The sequence below is a fragment of the Oreochromis aureus genome, linkage group 9, assembly GCF_013358895.1.
Source record: "Oreochromis aureus strain Israel breed Guangdong linkage group 9, ZZ_aureus, whole genome shotgun sequence".
NCBI classification, from domain to species: domain Eukaryota; kingdom Metazoa; phylum Chordata; class Actinopteri; order Cichliformes; family Cichlidae; genus Oreochromis; species Oreochromis aureus.
This window is the reverse complement of record NC_052950.1, coordinates 22,925,264-22,939,802: the sequence shown is the minus strand read 5'-3', so window position 1 is coordinate 22,939,802 and position 14,539 is coordinate 22,925,264. Positions and strand designations below refer to the sequence as shown.

Genomic DNA, 14,539 nt, shown 5'->3' with positions numbered 1-14,539 from the left:
CTCAATTATTATATTATTATATTTCCTGTTTTTAAACACGTGACTTTCCTGTGCAATCTGGGTTTATGTAGACGTCAGAGGGTGCATTGCACATAAAGTCTATTTCAGAGAGAAAGGAGTGGACATACTACCCCGTCACCATCTTCCATTTATTTTATTCCTATTAAATCTGCCCAGTAAGGCTAAACCATCAGTTGGAGTGCCGACATTTTCTTTCAGCCATGCTGTGTCGTTCTGTATGCTTTTTTAACTGTTGCTGCTTTTAGTCTTCAGCTGAACACAGAAGAGTCAGTTGTAGGGATACAGCAATCTGCAAGAAGTTGGAGGTGCTCCTCATCGCATTTCTCAGCTCTTTTTTTTTTTTCAAACCACAAACACACCACTGTTGAATAAGAAAGTTGATTTACGCAATACTGCATAAAAAAATTAAAAAACATAAAAATCCAAAGCAGTCAACAATGAGGGGACCTGTTGGCTCTCATTTGCTGTGAGGATCACTGCAAACTAACCCGAGCACAGAATGGATTGATGAGTGTGCTGTGGACATCCCCAGATTTAAACTGTATTTGACCGACGTGTTTGGCAGCAGCCATCAAAGCAGAATGACGGACTGTATAATGTAAGAATTCCTCCTGCAGAGACCTGCAGATTCAGTGATCAGTGCCGAGGTGCAGTAAAGCCTTTCTGGTGGCTGCCCATTGATTTCTTAGTATTACAATATAATAAACCACTACCTCATTCATAATAATGTATTAATTATGCACAGGCAAAGCTTCAGCCACAATATAGCGTAAGTTATTGCATAAGTTATCTGCCATGGGGGTCTCATAACTGTTTTTACCTTGTGCACACAGGGTTATTTATCAAGTTTAAGGGGACTGCTCCTCACAAAATCAAATATCTGTTTTCCTCTGGCCTCTGGCACTATTTGAATTGTTTTGTTGCTAGCTGTCCAGTTTTGATATTTGTGGGTATCTGGAGATAACTGTTGTGGAGATGCCTGTCTTCTTTTAAATATAATGCCACTAAATTGAAGTTGCCTTGTGGTGTTCAAAAAATGTATTTCAAAGAAACTCAGCAGCAGTGACTCTTCATGCAGTCACCCCAAATAAATCTATTTATTTTTATTGAGTTATATTTCTTCTGGTTCGGTGAGAAACTCTCCGGCACGTATCATTTCTCTGCACCATCCAGAGCTCTGATTCTGCCCATCGATGGCTAAATTAGGATCACCAGTTAACCTAATTTTCTCTGGACTGTTGGAGGAAACCTATGGAGGCAGAGGGAGGACATGCAAACCACACAGGAAGGCCACAGACTCAAATCAGGAACATTCTTGTTGTGAGGCAGTAGTGCTAGCCACTGAAGTACCTTGCCACAAAACTAATTTCAGTTAGAGAGCCTTGAAGGAGTCCTGTAATGTTTTTTTCTTTCATCTCACAACATCACAGAATTGGAAGGAAGGAGCATGTCTACTGCCTTCTTTGGCCACCTGATCTATTTAAGACAACTTTCTTTGCATCTCACTGGAGGACAGAGCTGTGCACCTGACATGACGACATTAAGGGAATCCTCTCTTTGACGTCATACAGAGCCAAGTGTAGAGTGTTTACAGCAGGTCTGCTTACACTGACCTTAATATTTGAACCTTTAGCCACGTTTAATATGAGCGTCCGCCAGTGTAAAAGCATACTGATCCCCAGTAATTATGAAAGTAAATGTCAGGGTTACGTCAGAAAGAGCGTCACTCAGAAAAGCTAATAAATCATAAATCTCCACGCCTCTAAAACAGAATCTAAAGGTTGACGTTGACCTCATTTTGTGTCCTGCACTAATTAATATTTGGGCAGTCAGACATCAGTGCATGCTAACTTAAAAAAAAATCAGTTTTTGCCCTTTCACATTTTAGATGTGATGTTTAATAAAATATAATTCGACTAAACTGCAAAGTCCTAAATGAATATTAATCTCCATGTTGGTTACAGATCAGAGAAGCCCATGTTTTATGCAGGGTTTCTGATCACCTGAACTAGCCGGGAGAATCTGTGCCAGTGCATTTAGTTTGTTCATTTCTGACATAACTTTGTAAAAGGACGCTATGTTTTATTCAGCAGCAGAGTGTCAGGTTGCCAGGTTGTGACAACCAGGCTTGTGTACTGATTGAAGGTATGACTCAAGCCAGACCCCATCATGATAAACATCCTCTCTCTTAATCGGCCTCTGTTACCTCTTTTATCTCCTTATTTAAAGCCTTCTTGCATCTACGTGGTTTCAGTTTGCACGGAGACATCTTACACCTTCCTATCCAAGGAGTCGCTATTTAATTCCTCCCTATTCAGTCCCGATTCAGTCATTCGGCTTCGTTTCGGAGGTTGATTTTTGTCCTAATATGCACACGATTCACATTACCCAGCATCAGTAAAAGACTAAACACCTTACAGTTGACAGGCTGCGTTTTATCCTCCTGCTTAAAAGATAATTTGAGAAAAAAACAGCATCCATAAATCAACAATGGCCCCGCGTGTTGTCTCCCCAGACATTGGTCTGGAGCGGGCTCTGTGGATTAGAGACGTGACAGACCTGGTTAATGGAAGGCAGTGCCTGGACCCTCTCTCCTGCAAGTCTGTGTGATTGAGTATGGAGGAATATGATTAATGATTCAGAGGCTGAGTTTAAATAGTCAGTGCTTTGGGGTTCTGCCCGAGTGTATTTTAAACTCCTCGTGGAAGAAAATGGAAAAAATATTCCTGTGGCGAATAAATTATACTACTAATATTGTGTTTTCGATCTTTTACTGCAGTTCTTTGTTGTACGTTCTATCCAGATTTCTGTTTCTGTCTTTTTCCATTGCTCCTTAACGATGGCCATAACCTCTCAGTCATATTAGTACCTCATGACTGTGTTTTGAGGTATTTTTTTAAAATGAATTAACCTCAAATTTACTTGCTTGAGGGTCTACAGCTCTGCCTGTGTACACATGCTGTTCTTTCCCTGTCCATTTGTATTTGTTGAGGTTTTCATTTGTCATCAGCAAGACCGTTGCATATTAGTAAGGTTATAATAGACTTGAATAAGATTTCAACAAAATAAATATATTGTATTTTCCTTTTTTCCATCTAATCTTTAAGCCAGCTTTTCATAAAAGATTTTTAATGATTGCACGTTAGTGTAATCAGTCAAATCTGATCCCACTAAAGCCTGATAGAGCTCATTCGAGTGGGTCACAGCACTCGATTTTTGTACATAAACTGGTAAAAACATTCAAATGAGCCTCTAAAACAAACTGACATGCTTTCTTATTAATGACAAAAAACAAAACAACATAAAACCCCAGTTTATCAGCAGCAAATAAATATATGGCCTCCACTGAATACACTATTTCTTTAGTATTTAGTGGTTTTAGGGAATTTTTCGACATTCCTACTCTGGACATCAGAAGGACTGAATGACATTTGACCCAAGTGCCACAGACAGGCCTGAGAAGTTGAAAAGTGATGTCACACTGCTTAATGGCCTGTTTGTGGCATTTGTTGTCATTAAGATAAATGTTAAGTAATGCTGGTCTTAACCTTGAAGCAATAAGCCAGTAGTTGGTGTCAGACTAACTTAATCGCTTCCCTATTTCAGTAACTGTGACTAAAACACACTAACCCGCAGTCTTTTTAAAAAGAAATCATCCTGTTTCATTCCTAATGATCAAGATATAGTCAATCTAGTCCTTAACAGATTTTAAAATAAGGTAAATAAACCTCAGATGATCAACCACGGATGACATATCACACCGTGTCATATTCATTTAACAATAACGAAGACAAACTGGAGAAGCAGTGTGTCAAAAACTAAACACAACTTATGATTCGGTAGTTTGTAGAGGCACCTTTAGCAGGAGTAATTTAAAGTAATTCTTTTTTGTATTACTTTATCAGTCTCTCACATAGTAGTAGAGGAATTTTGGCCCGCTCTCCTGTACACCATAGCTTCAGTAAGTTGGAGGCATTTGTTTATGTACTTTCTACTGTCTCTAAAGTTCCCAGCATTCCAGTCAGGTAGAGGTCTGGACTTTGACTGGCCATTACGGCACTTCGATTCTTTTCTTTTTTCATCCTTTCTGCAGATTTGCTGCTGTGCATTGTGCATTGAGCCGAGCATACTGTAATTCATTGTTTATAAGTCTAAGCAAAAACTCCCTGGAACGTCTGAGATCTGTTGACTCTGTGGATCTGTGAATTGCATTTGGTTTACTTTTTGTCTGTTTTGTTTTAAATGCCCTGGAATTTTTTTTTTTTTTTTTTTTTGTGAAACATTTTGTGATTCTTGTCTTGAAAAATTATAAATAATTTTTTCCTTACTTACTTACTTACTTAACTATATGGAGGACTTCAACTCAATGACTGCAAGGCACCCAGGTCCCTTGGCTGCAAAACAAGCCCAAATCATTACCCCTCCACCACCGTGCTTGACAGTCGGTATGAGGTGTTTGTACCGATAAGCTGTGTTTGGTTTTTGGCTAATGTGGTGCTGGCCAGCCGTCTCCACATTGGTCTCATCCATCCAAAGGGCTTTGTTCCAGAAGTCTTGTAGTTTGTTCAGATGCAACTTTGCAAACCTAAACCTTGTTTTGTAATTTATCTGAGGTTGTATTTACCTAATTTTAAAACCAGCTAAGGACAAGATGTTTTTTATTATGTCTTGATATGTAAAACCTTCAAATTGAAGAAGGTGTTGTGCTTTCTTTGTGCTATGACTGTATACCAGAGAAGAATTTAGATGATATTTATTGTTGCATAGTCTATTGTCTGAATGTATAGACTCTACACAGTGGGAACTCTGCTAATGTGTCGGATTAGTTGTGATTAAGTATAAATAAGGGGTGGAGAGGAGAGAGTTAATGTGGAAATTAATAAGCCCTTTCACATTCCTCCCTCTATGACTTTCTAGCTGTCTAGATAATACTATTCCCCACTGGCACCTGCTAATGTCTTGTCACTACGCAGCCTCCTTACGGGATTGAGCTTGAGAAAGCAAATCTGTCAGGCTGTTAGAGATGGCTTTAGCATTTTAAGTAGGCAATACTGACACTGAGACTGTCATAAATCAATCTACTGTATTAATTGTAGGAAAATCATTAGAAGTCATTATGTCTATTAACAAGACACATTTCACCATCTGACTGTTGACTCGATTTTATGATGACAAAGGACGCTGTAAGAGGTGAACGGAGTAAGCATTTTTCCTTTATGATAAAATCATCTTTTTCTATTACTGTTTTTCTATTTTTTTAAACGTCATGTCTAAATATGCAAATGAGACCTTATATATTTAAATGTACCAGAGTGAATAATTTCCCATAAACTTTGGTTAAAGTAAGGTTAAAAATTCTAGTTTCAGCTTGTTGACATTTTAAACTCAAAGGTTTATACAGAAGGGATTTTTTAATATCTCTTTTTAACACTTCATAGAGCAATATATATGTCCATGTATTTAGGAATAAAATGTGCTATAAATCTGGCTCTGACTAATACATGAACAAGCAAACCCCTCCATAAAAAAACAAATTATGGATCCAAGTTTTAACTAATGAACTAACTAATAGATATGGTACTTTACTGGTTACTCGGGTATTTTGTGTGTCTGTCCAATGGTAAATGTGTGAAAAAATAAACTCTAAATGTCATCTGAAAGGACAAATTAATGACTTACACATGAGAAAACCTGTTTTTTTCCTGATGTCTTGCTTTAAACAAGAAAATTTATAGAAACTGGATTGCTAAGAATATTATTTGCAGCTGTATCTTGCTGTTTTATTACAAGAGAACTGCGCATCCAAAGAGAGGAGCATCCTCTCCGTCCCAGCTGCCACCTTATCTATGCACAGATACACGCAGTAGCGCTGTTCTAGTGAATAATGCAGTTAATAAAGCAATCTAGTTAAACTAGGTGACTGACACACGCAATGCTTCAGTAGATTAAAGGCTAAGGAGCATAATGAATGCAAGACAATGCCACACGTCTCGCCGAGCAGTCAGTTATAGCCGCAGGGCTGCAGCTTCATCTAGGTTTGCTAAACAAAATGCACGGGAGAAAAGCGTTTTAAAAAATCAACTTTACAGGAAACAATCAAGAGTTCGTGAGACTAAAAAGGATTTCTGTGTTATTCTGTTTGCTTCTGCAGGTGTTCTAGCATTCCTAGCACTGCCAGCAGGACTGGTGTCATCAGCACAGGAGCTGTACCTCAGCCATACGCCCCAGGACTCTGTGTACATGGCAGTCACACACAGCAGCCCCCTGACCTCACCCAAACCTCCACCCCTAGACTGGCATCAGGACGGGTCGAGTAGCGGGGAATGGTCACCCAAAGGCATGCAACCCACAAATGCCCTCCTTCCTACGGCTGCTCTTCCCCCTTTACACTTGCATCGGCTTGCCCAAACTTCCAACTTAGCTCGTGAGGATCCTCCCAGTTATGACAGAGTCACCCCAAACACTGTGAGCACTGGCAGTCATGTGAATCACCCCAAAGAGCCCAGCTCTGATGTTGTAAACAGAAGTCTCATGCACAAATTGGTCAGGGCCCATAACCCAGTTACAGTCAGCACTAACCAGGCCAGCAGCAGCAGCAGTCCTAAATTTCCTAATGCAGAGATGCCAAATATAGATGTGGAATCTGCTGCTATAGGGGCCCCGAGCCCCCTGGCACCTGCGTCCCTCTCTGGAGCAGACAAAGGGGATGCACTCGATGCAAACCACACAGGGCCTCAGAAGCTGAGTGTAGAGGAACTCGGGCAGTGGTATGATCCACGCCTGCAGCCCCCCTCTTCACTCTCAGTCGATGCTGATGCTGCACGAGGCCTGAAACTCAGGAAGCATGCTGTAGGATCCCCGCACCACGCCATCACCCTTCGCGAGGTGCATGGAGTGGACGAGCCCCCCACTGCTCAGTTGGTTGTCACTGTCAAGAGCCCACCACAGAATCAAACTTTCACTGCGTCCAGCACCCTGTCCACCGAGACGGGCGTCACAACACAGAATTTAACACTCACGCCAGCCACTCGCACTGCAGCGAACGACATCACCACTGTGGAAAGTCAGTCTCAAGGTTCTGTTCAAGGTAACAGCACTGACCTGTTAGGGAATGCAACTGCAACTGCATATGGGGAGCATTTCTCCAAGAGCACATCAGTCAAGATGGAACAGCAGGCAAACAGCTCAGAGCCCACTTCCACAACCAGCGGGAACTTCCAGATCACACAGTTGCCAATCACCATCCCGACACCTGGCCACATCCCAGGCACTGCTATCGACTCCACGTCATCCCAAAAGGACATCTGCTTTAGCAGGATGGCCATTGTGTGGATCGTGCTGGCCATCAGTGTGCTCGTGTCCTCGTGTTGTAAGTAAAACCAGAGCAGCTTGGAAAATAAAGAGAGTCACATTCTGTCTGAAAGAAATGGTTTGGTATTTGAAGAATCTGACTCGTCTGCTTTACTGCAGAGAGTTAGAGGACAAGATTTATACCACCTTCACACTTGTATATTAAATAAGAAGCCACAGAAGCCACAGTGTAGTTTCACATAAAGAGTTGGAAGAAAAAGGGAAACGCCCTTAGTTAGATAGGCATGTCTGAGTTAGCGGGTTTCCCTTGTTTGGTTGTGGCTTGAGATTCATATTTAACCTCTTTACATTCACCTGCTTGCAGTGACCTGTTCCCTGTTAGGGCAGGGTTTTTTATCGATTTAGCTTCCACCTTCTTTCATCCAATTTAAGCTTACGCATGCCATAGTTAAAACATTTAAGAAAAACTGCATGAAAATCATTTAAAAGGTGACATCTTCTACTTTTTGTTTTTTTTAATGTGCTTAACCCTAAATGGTTCAGCAGCAGCCTATGTGTTAATCCTCCCATCTCACTATTGGGAAAAAAATTCCTTAAATGACACCGCACCAGGTCACAGTATTTTATATTGTAGCAAGTAAATCACATTGTTATAACACGTGCATATTTTAACCGTTATTAGTAATCTTATTACATTTCTGAAGTGAGTTTAATTCATTCTTAAGTTTTGACTTTTCTTGTCTTCATTTGTCTCAGTCAGCTCCTAGATTTCCCAGAATCCCTTTTGACAGCCTCCAGTTACACTTCAGGGCCGTTCCTTATGAAATTAATTTGGTTTAAAAAGTTTTCACCGGTGAAAAGCCATTCCACCCAAGGCAAAATATAATTTTGTGCACTCCAGTCCGTTGAAAATGAAGTACTTTTACTTTGTGATTCCTGAAAGCCTTCTCGTATATTTTCACCGAACGACTGGCAGCTCAGAATTTGCAGTATTGATTTCCAACTGCAGCACGTTGTCCTGAAACATGACAGCCTCTTGCCGAGCAGCAGGTGTGGGTGATTTCAGAGGCTTTTTGAAGCAGCAGCTATTCCCGTTTCTGTGCTAAGCCTGTTTTTTTCCTCTGCCTGCTGTAGCTGTGCTGTTGACTGTGTGCTGCATGAGGAGGAAGAAGAAGTCGTCAAGTCAGGAGAACAACCTCAGTTACTGGAACAACGCCATCACCATGGACTACTTCAGCAGGCACGCCGTGGAGCTGCCCAGAGAGATACACACTCTGGAGAGTGAGGTACAAACTACTGACACTGTTAGGCTGCATTTCTGTTACTGCTCTGCACCGCACACACTTAAAGCGGCTGCACATTTACTTGATGTTTCGCTATCGGTCAGCAGAATGCGTTTAATGAGTATGGAAACAACAAGAGGATCCATGTCCAATCTCCCCTGTCAGCAAGCCCCGAGGCCTTCTGAAGCCACTTGAGCATGACGCTGTGCCGCTGCGATTAACGAGGATGCTATTTGGAACAAGCAAAAGACAAATTTCCCCTCAGGGCATCTGATTCTTAGACAGTTCTTCACATCAAGTATTCACTTAAATTTACAGCAGCAACTGAATCTCAAAGACTGGCTTCAGTGTCGGTATACTGAGTAGTCTTTACTGATACATTATTAGTAACTTGGTATTAGTAATTAATAAACCTCAGCTGAGTGGGTTTAATTACATACAAGACCGCAAACTTTTAGTGATGCATCATTTTAGTTATATTTATCAATAATATCGGTCTGTGCATGCTCAAAAGATAGAAACCAGTATATAAAAATCCAAAGATTTAAAAATTAAAGTTAATTTTCTGATATTTTTGAGGCATCCAACAAGCATTCATTATATTTAAATCTGTTTAAAAGAAAAGCATTAATAAGCCAAGATCAGTGTTTCATAAACATGAGTGGTGCGACCCACTGCAGGTGCTTCAGATTACTGCAGACAAAAAAATGTGAATAAAAGACAAAAATCTGTCAAACATAATCAATAAATAAACCTTAAGAAAGATCAAAGATCTTCAGTCATTCTCAAGTTATCAGAAAGACGGATAATAATTTAATGATGAAATTTAATGATCGGGTTTTTCACATATGTGTATTTAATAAAATGACACTGAGCTGTTTTTTTTATAATGTTTTTGGTCTGGTTGAGGATTTTTGACTACATAAAGAAATCTTTGAAGCAATGATGCGTTTATATTATTTTAAAAAATTGCTTTAGAGAACAGAAAAACACATTTAGGCTTCATAGATCAATAAACCAGCAGCTGATGAGGTCTGCTTTTTCATTTTAAAGGTTCTGTATCATGGTCTTGTGGTAAATAACATGTCTTCCATATCTTTCCTTCTCCATCATGTTACGTATTTTATGTTTTGCTGTGAACAAATGGATAATCCAAGCTAAACTTTGGTCTCTTTAATTCTCATGTCGCTTTGAGCTCTGGTAGAAATCTTCTGAACCAAGAAATTCTACTAATTGGCAGCGTTTCCATTGATTCACTAAATTCACAGCTTAATCCTTCAGCACATGTACTCCCACTTATTTTTTGCTGTAAGTAGCTTTGGGATTGGTAAAATCATCTTGTTCCCATCTGTATTATATTATTAGTTTGTTTAAAATAGTGCGTTGGCATGAATTCAGTCTTTATTCATTCCAGACTTATAGTCCATAGAAACAAAACAAATCATATATCACAAAAACAAGATAAAAACAATCTGGTTTCTTCAGTATTGACCTCACGGTGTCGTCCATAAGCTACATGAAGTTTCCGTGAACTCGCTGTCCTATAATTCGTCAGACATTGCCTATAAATATAATAAGATGTCCAACATATTTGACCTAAGATTTTTATCTGACAGTTTAAACTCCTTGAATCCTGTGTATCCTCTTTGCTTCTGCAAATCATTATATCTGATATCACGCTCCACGCCAGAAGCTCCCAGGTTTTTAATAAAGTGATATAAGGCTTTTACACTGTAAAATCTGCAAACCAGGTCATTTTCTAGCTACTGTCTCCCACTAATTAAAAATATTTTGCACTTAATGATGATAATTTTACACATATTCCCCTAATCAGTGTGTTTTTTAAAGTGGGTTTGAAAACTTTAAGGCAGCATGCAATTTTATTTTATTTTTTACTAACCCATTCATATGTATGCAAAACTGAGGAAAACAATCCATAAGGCTTTGTAGGCTAGTCCAGCTCAAAGCAGAAAGTGCAATATCTTGTTTTTAGGTGCATGACAGCGCCATCTGTTGGAAAAGATGGGATATAACAGAGGCATATTATACTGTGCAAATTCCCCCCTCTATTCTTTTTAACCGTATATTTTTATGCACCATTGCTTGCTCTCTTTGCATGTTTATTATCTTCTCTGTGTGTTTCCTTTATTTTATTCCTCTTCCTCCTCAATTTGCATTCCTTTGCTGCCTGTCAGAGGTGTCAGGAGAGGGAAGCTGAGGTTGGATCGTGTGTAGGATGCCCTTGGTGACACTCAGGTGTTGTTTACACGTGTCCGTAGAGCAGAAGCCTCGTACTGTAGCCTCCCTGGTGCTGTAGGAAAATGACAGAAATGATTGTAAACCTGAAGATGGTGATGGTGATGATGATGGTGTTCCTGTAGTTCGATGTGATTGGATGAAAAAGCCCTTTAAGACTTTTTCACAACGACCTCCTGCACCACCTCATTACTGCTGACTCACCATCACTCAGCACACTTAGATTAACACCCTCTGCTGCCTTCTTCTGAGTCACCTCTCCCTTTTTGTTTCTCCACTTGTGAGGCTCTTACATCTTCCCCACCACCTCCCCTTTGTATCTCTGATCACTGAGCTTTTTTCACATATCTTTGTTCACCATCTCCTTAAAAGCCCTGATGTGCACAAAACCCATATTTTATTCTGTCCTCTTCCACGCTAAACTTGCTGCTCGTCGCCTGTAGAGCGACTCAGATACAGTAGAGTGTGCGCTAACGGTGAGCCCCGAAGCGTGAATCATGAATTAGAGCTGCTGTTTAACAGTTACACCTACTTTCATTTTTTTTCACTACGTCTTATTTTGTGCATGTGCTCTTGCAGGATCATGACACCTGTCTACCCCCTAATGGAGACTACAGCGGCAGCAGCGTGGTCCTGGTTAACCCTTTCTGCCAGGAGACCCTCTTCATCAACAGAGACAAAGCTTCTGCCATATAGAGACACAGAGGGGCGAGAAGCTGTGCGGATCCTCGTCCTCCTCTTCCCCTGCTGTTCTTGTCTATTTTATATATGTGGTAAATATTCAGAGACTTTGACTTTATACTGTATATCACAAACACAAAGAGCAACCTGAAAGAAGAGCGGCGTAAACAGACGCTTATTTACTACGAGGATGCACCTGCGTATTTTTCTGATGTACATTTTCTACAAAAGGCTTAATTGTGATAAAGGTTTTTATTGTCTTTATAAAATTACAGAGTATATGTGGTTTTGTTTCTTTGCAGTGGCTTGATGGTGAGTGCACTGTGGATGTTGCCACACGAAATCTGCTTTAGAGAGAGACACATGTGCTATAAAAAAGATTCAAGCTGTTCTTTGTAATTTTAACTTTCCTTTAAAATCAATCCCTGAATACTTATAGCCTGTTGAACTTGAATAAGCACCTAGATAAGTCGGGGGGGAGGAGAGGCAGGGATATATGGAGGAATAATGGTTGTGAAATCTGAGCCTGTATTTGTCAAACTTACTAAAGTGATCATTTAGAACTAAAAGTAAAGACTGGCATTAAAATGACTCAACCCTTAAGAGTGGCTTTCAAATGATCAGTTTGCTCAGACTAGTCAGATACACAGATTGACCCGACAACTGCAAGATTTTACCCAGTACAGCACATTTTAATATTAAAAATTTATGTTCTTTTATCTGGTAATTTTCTAAATAAGAAGATGATTAAACATCCATCTATTTTTTTGGCCATTTTTCCAGCGTAGGTTCACTGAGAGGTTGGAGCCAGTCAATCACAGGGCTAAAACACAGAGACAGACAAGCTTTGCCAGGCACCGGGAGGACTAGGAGGTCTGAGGGGACGGTGTAAAGCTGTAGTGGCATCCTGGTTATTAAACATACATAAAATAAAACATTAAAATTAATTTGCAGAGTCAATATGTTTCTATTCTGAAAGTAAGAATTAAACTTCATGGTCACAGTTTAAGCAAAGCAATAAAAACTCTCTAAAGTGAAAAGATGTTTCTGGGAGCTGGGCCCTTTATGAATTCACTGATTCAGTTTGGTTTAAAAAAAATATTATTCTAAACAGAAATTTAAACATTAGATGAAATCAGGTATACAGCTGCTACACTTTAAGGTACATCCTAGGAATGATATAGCAGCTAAGGGGCTTTGACACAGGCAGCAGTGCATGGATGATGAATCCAAACACCTTAGCCTCAGAAAAACAGACAAAAACAGTGGAGACCGGAGCTGTGGTGTGCAGCAGACAGTGATAGCATGGAAACACACACTTTCACCAATTCTGCAGTTCGTTTTTAGGTGAATTTTATCAATCGGCAGTTTGATAAATACAGGCTTGGATCTTATCGGTCAGTCTGAGCAGGTCTTTGGGCGATGTGGAGTCCAGCATCCAGCATTTTTGAATAGCAGCTTTCAGCTCTCAATAAACATGGAGCGGACTTAAAACGGCCTTTCCCCCTCATGCGTCACCAGCTTCTCCGAAGAGGGACCACATAGATGTCTTAATTCCTTAAGTTGGCCCTTTATATATCAGTATGCGTGTGCATGTAGGTGCACTGAAGCGTGCGTGTGAGCAGGCGAGCTGCGACGTGCCGCCCCTTTAACCAAATGTCACGGTTACTTTAAAGTTTGAGCGAGACTCTGTGCGACGTTCAGCTCAGTTTTTGTGCGTCCGTTCCTGTGTGTGCCTCTGTACGTTTGTCCCGTCTGTTTGTCTCTCGTGCATATCGTGGAGTGGCTACCGGTCATGTGCGAGAAAGAGTTCCTCGCTGCTGTAGGAAACATTTTTACCACCCTTGCTACTGTAAGTGTCTCCCTCCATAAACGGCGTGTTTATCCAGTATTGCAAACTGTGTCAAAGGTTGTGTTAGAGGCAATAAAAACAAAAAATAAAAAAATATACTGAGACAAATGAAGAATGCTGTGAGCACGTACAGAGGCGATTTAATCAACAGTCCGTTTGGATATTTAGTTTCATTATTAAATCTGTGGTCCTTCTGTCATTTGTTTTTACTTTTGCATCGCTGCAGTTTTATTCAGTAATCAATGCTGTCTGCCTCTACTGTCGCTGAAGATTCTCCGCTTTGTATGATGTTGTTCTGAGATCACCGGGTGAAGAGGTGATGGCGAACAACACAGCTAAACATATTGATATTTCCCGCATTGGATGCTCACAGCCGGGCTTGTTGTTTTTTTGCACGCTCAAAAAGTGGATATTTTACAAAAATGTTCAGTGGCACGGTGGAGCAGTGTTCAACATTATGTATTTTTTGTACTGTAGTATACACACTGTACTTTTTACTGCTGAGCAATAAAACAATGGGAAAAAAAACCCCCATGGATTACTCTGTCTCATTTGTTCTGACTAGTTAGCTGGCTACCTGTTTGTTGATTATGCAACGCGCACTGTAAACAGTCTTGCCGAGCACAGCACATCCATTGAGGCAGCGAGCTGGATTTTTCTCTTTGTGCACCGGTGCTGCATCTGGTCAAGTGACCTCTGGCTCGGGATGCTGACGTCAGTTCGGTAATCTGTTTACAAGCCTGCTTTACTGCTGAGAGGAAGCTTAATTTAAAGTCAGTGTTATTCACCCATTTGTTGGCTTTGTAGAAAGTCTTTGTAAATAAATTAATGACTAATTGTTTTGCCAGTTTTTTCAATATCCTTGTTTTTGAAAGGAAAACATAACTTTAATCATTACTGATATTTAATATAAAATTGGGGTTAGAAGATCACATACACATAGGCATTATTTACTACAGGTGGTGCTTTCTCTTGGCCAAATAAAAAGGATTTTTTTGACAGCACTCACTGGATTGAGCAATATTGAGATTATATACTGAATCAATACTGAGTCCAAAGAACTCGGAGAAAAGTTTAAAAGGCGAATTATATATTTACACAACTTGGGAAGGTCTCCTGGAGCCAAGTATGTAAG

The 14,539-nt window shown here is 40.2% G+C and overlaps 1 protein-coding gene across 1 annotated transcript in view; it reads left to right on the top strand.

Moving 5' to 3' along the window:
• The window catches only part of tmem108 (transmembrane protein 108), a 58,810-nt gene extending 44,867 nt beyond the window's left edge, over positions 1-13,943 (top strand). Inside the window, exons 3-5 of the mRNA XM_031751678.2 lie at positions 6,173-7,390; positions 8,467-8,618; positions 11,451-13,943. Coding sequence (XP_031607538.2) covers positions 6,173-7,390; positions 8,467-8,618; positions 11,451-11,567 — 1,487 coding nt within the window. The 3' untranslated portion in view covers positions 11,568-13,943. The remainder of the gene's footprint in view (positions 1-6,172; positions 7,391-8,466; positions 8,619-11,450) is intronic.
• The last annotated feature ends 596 nt before the right edge of the window (positions 13,944-14,539 follow it).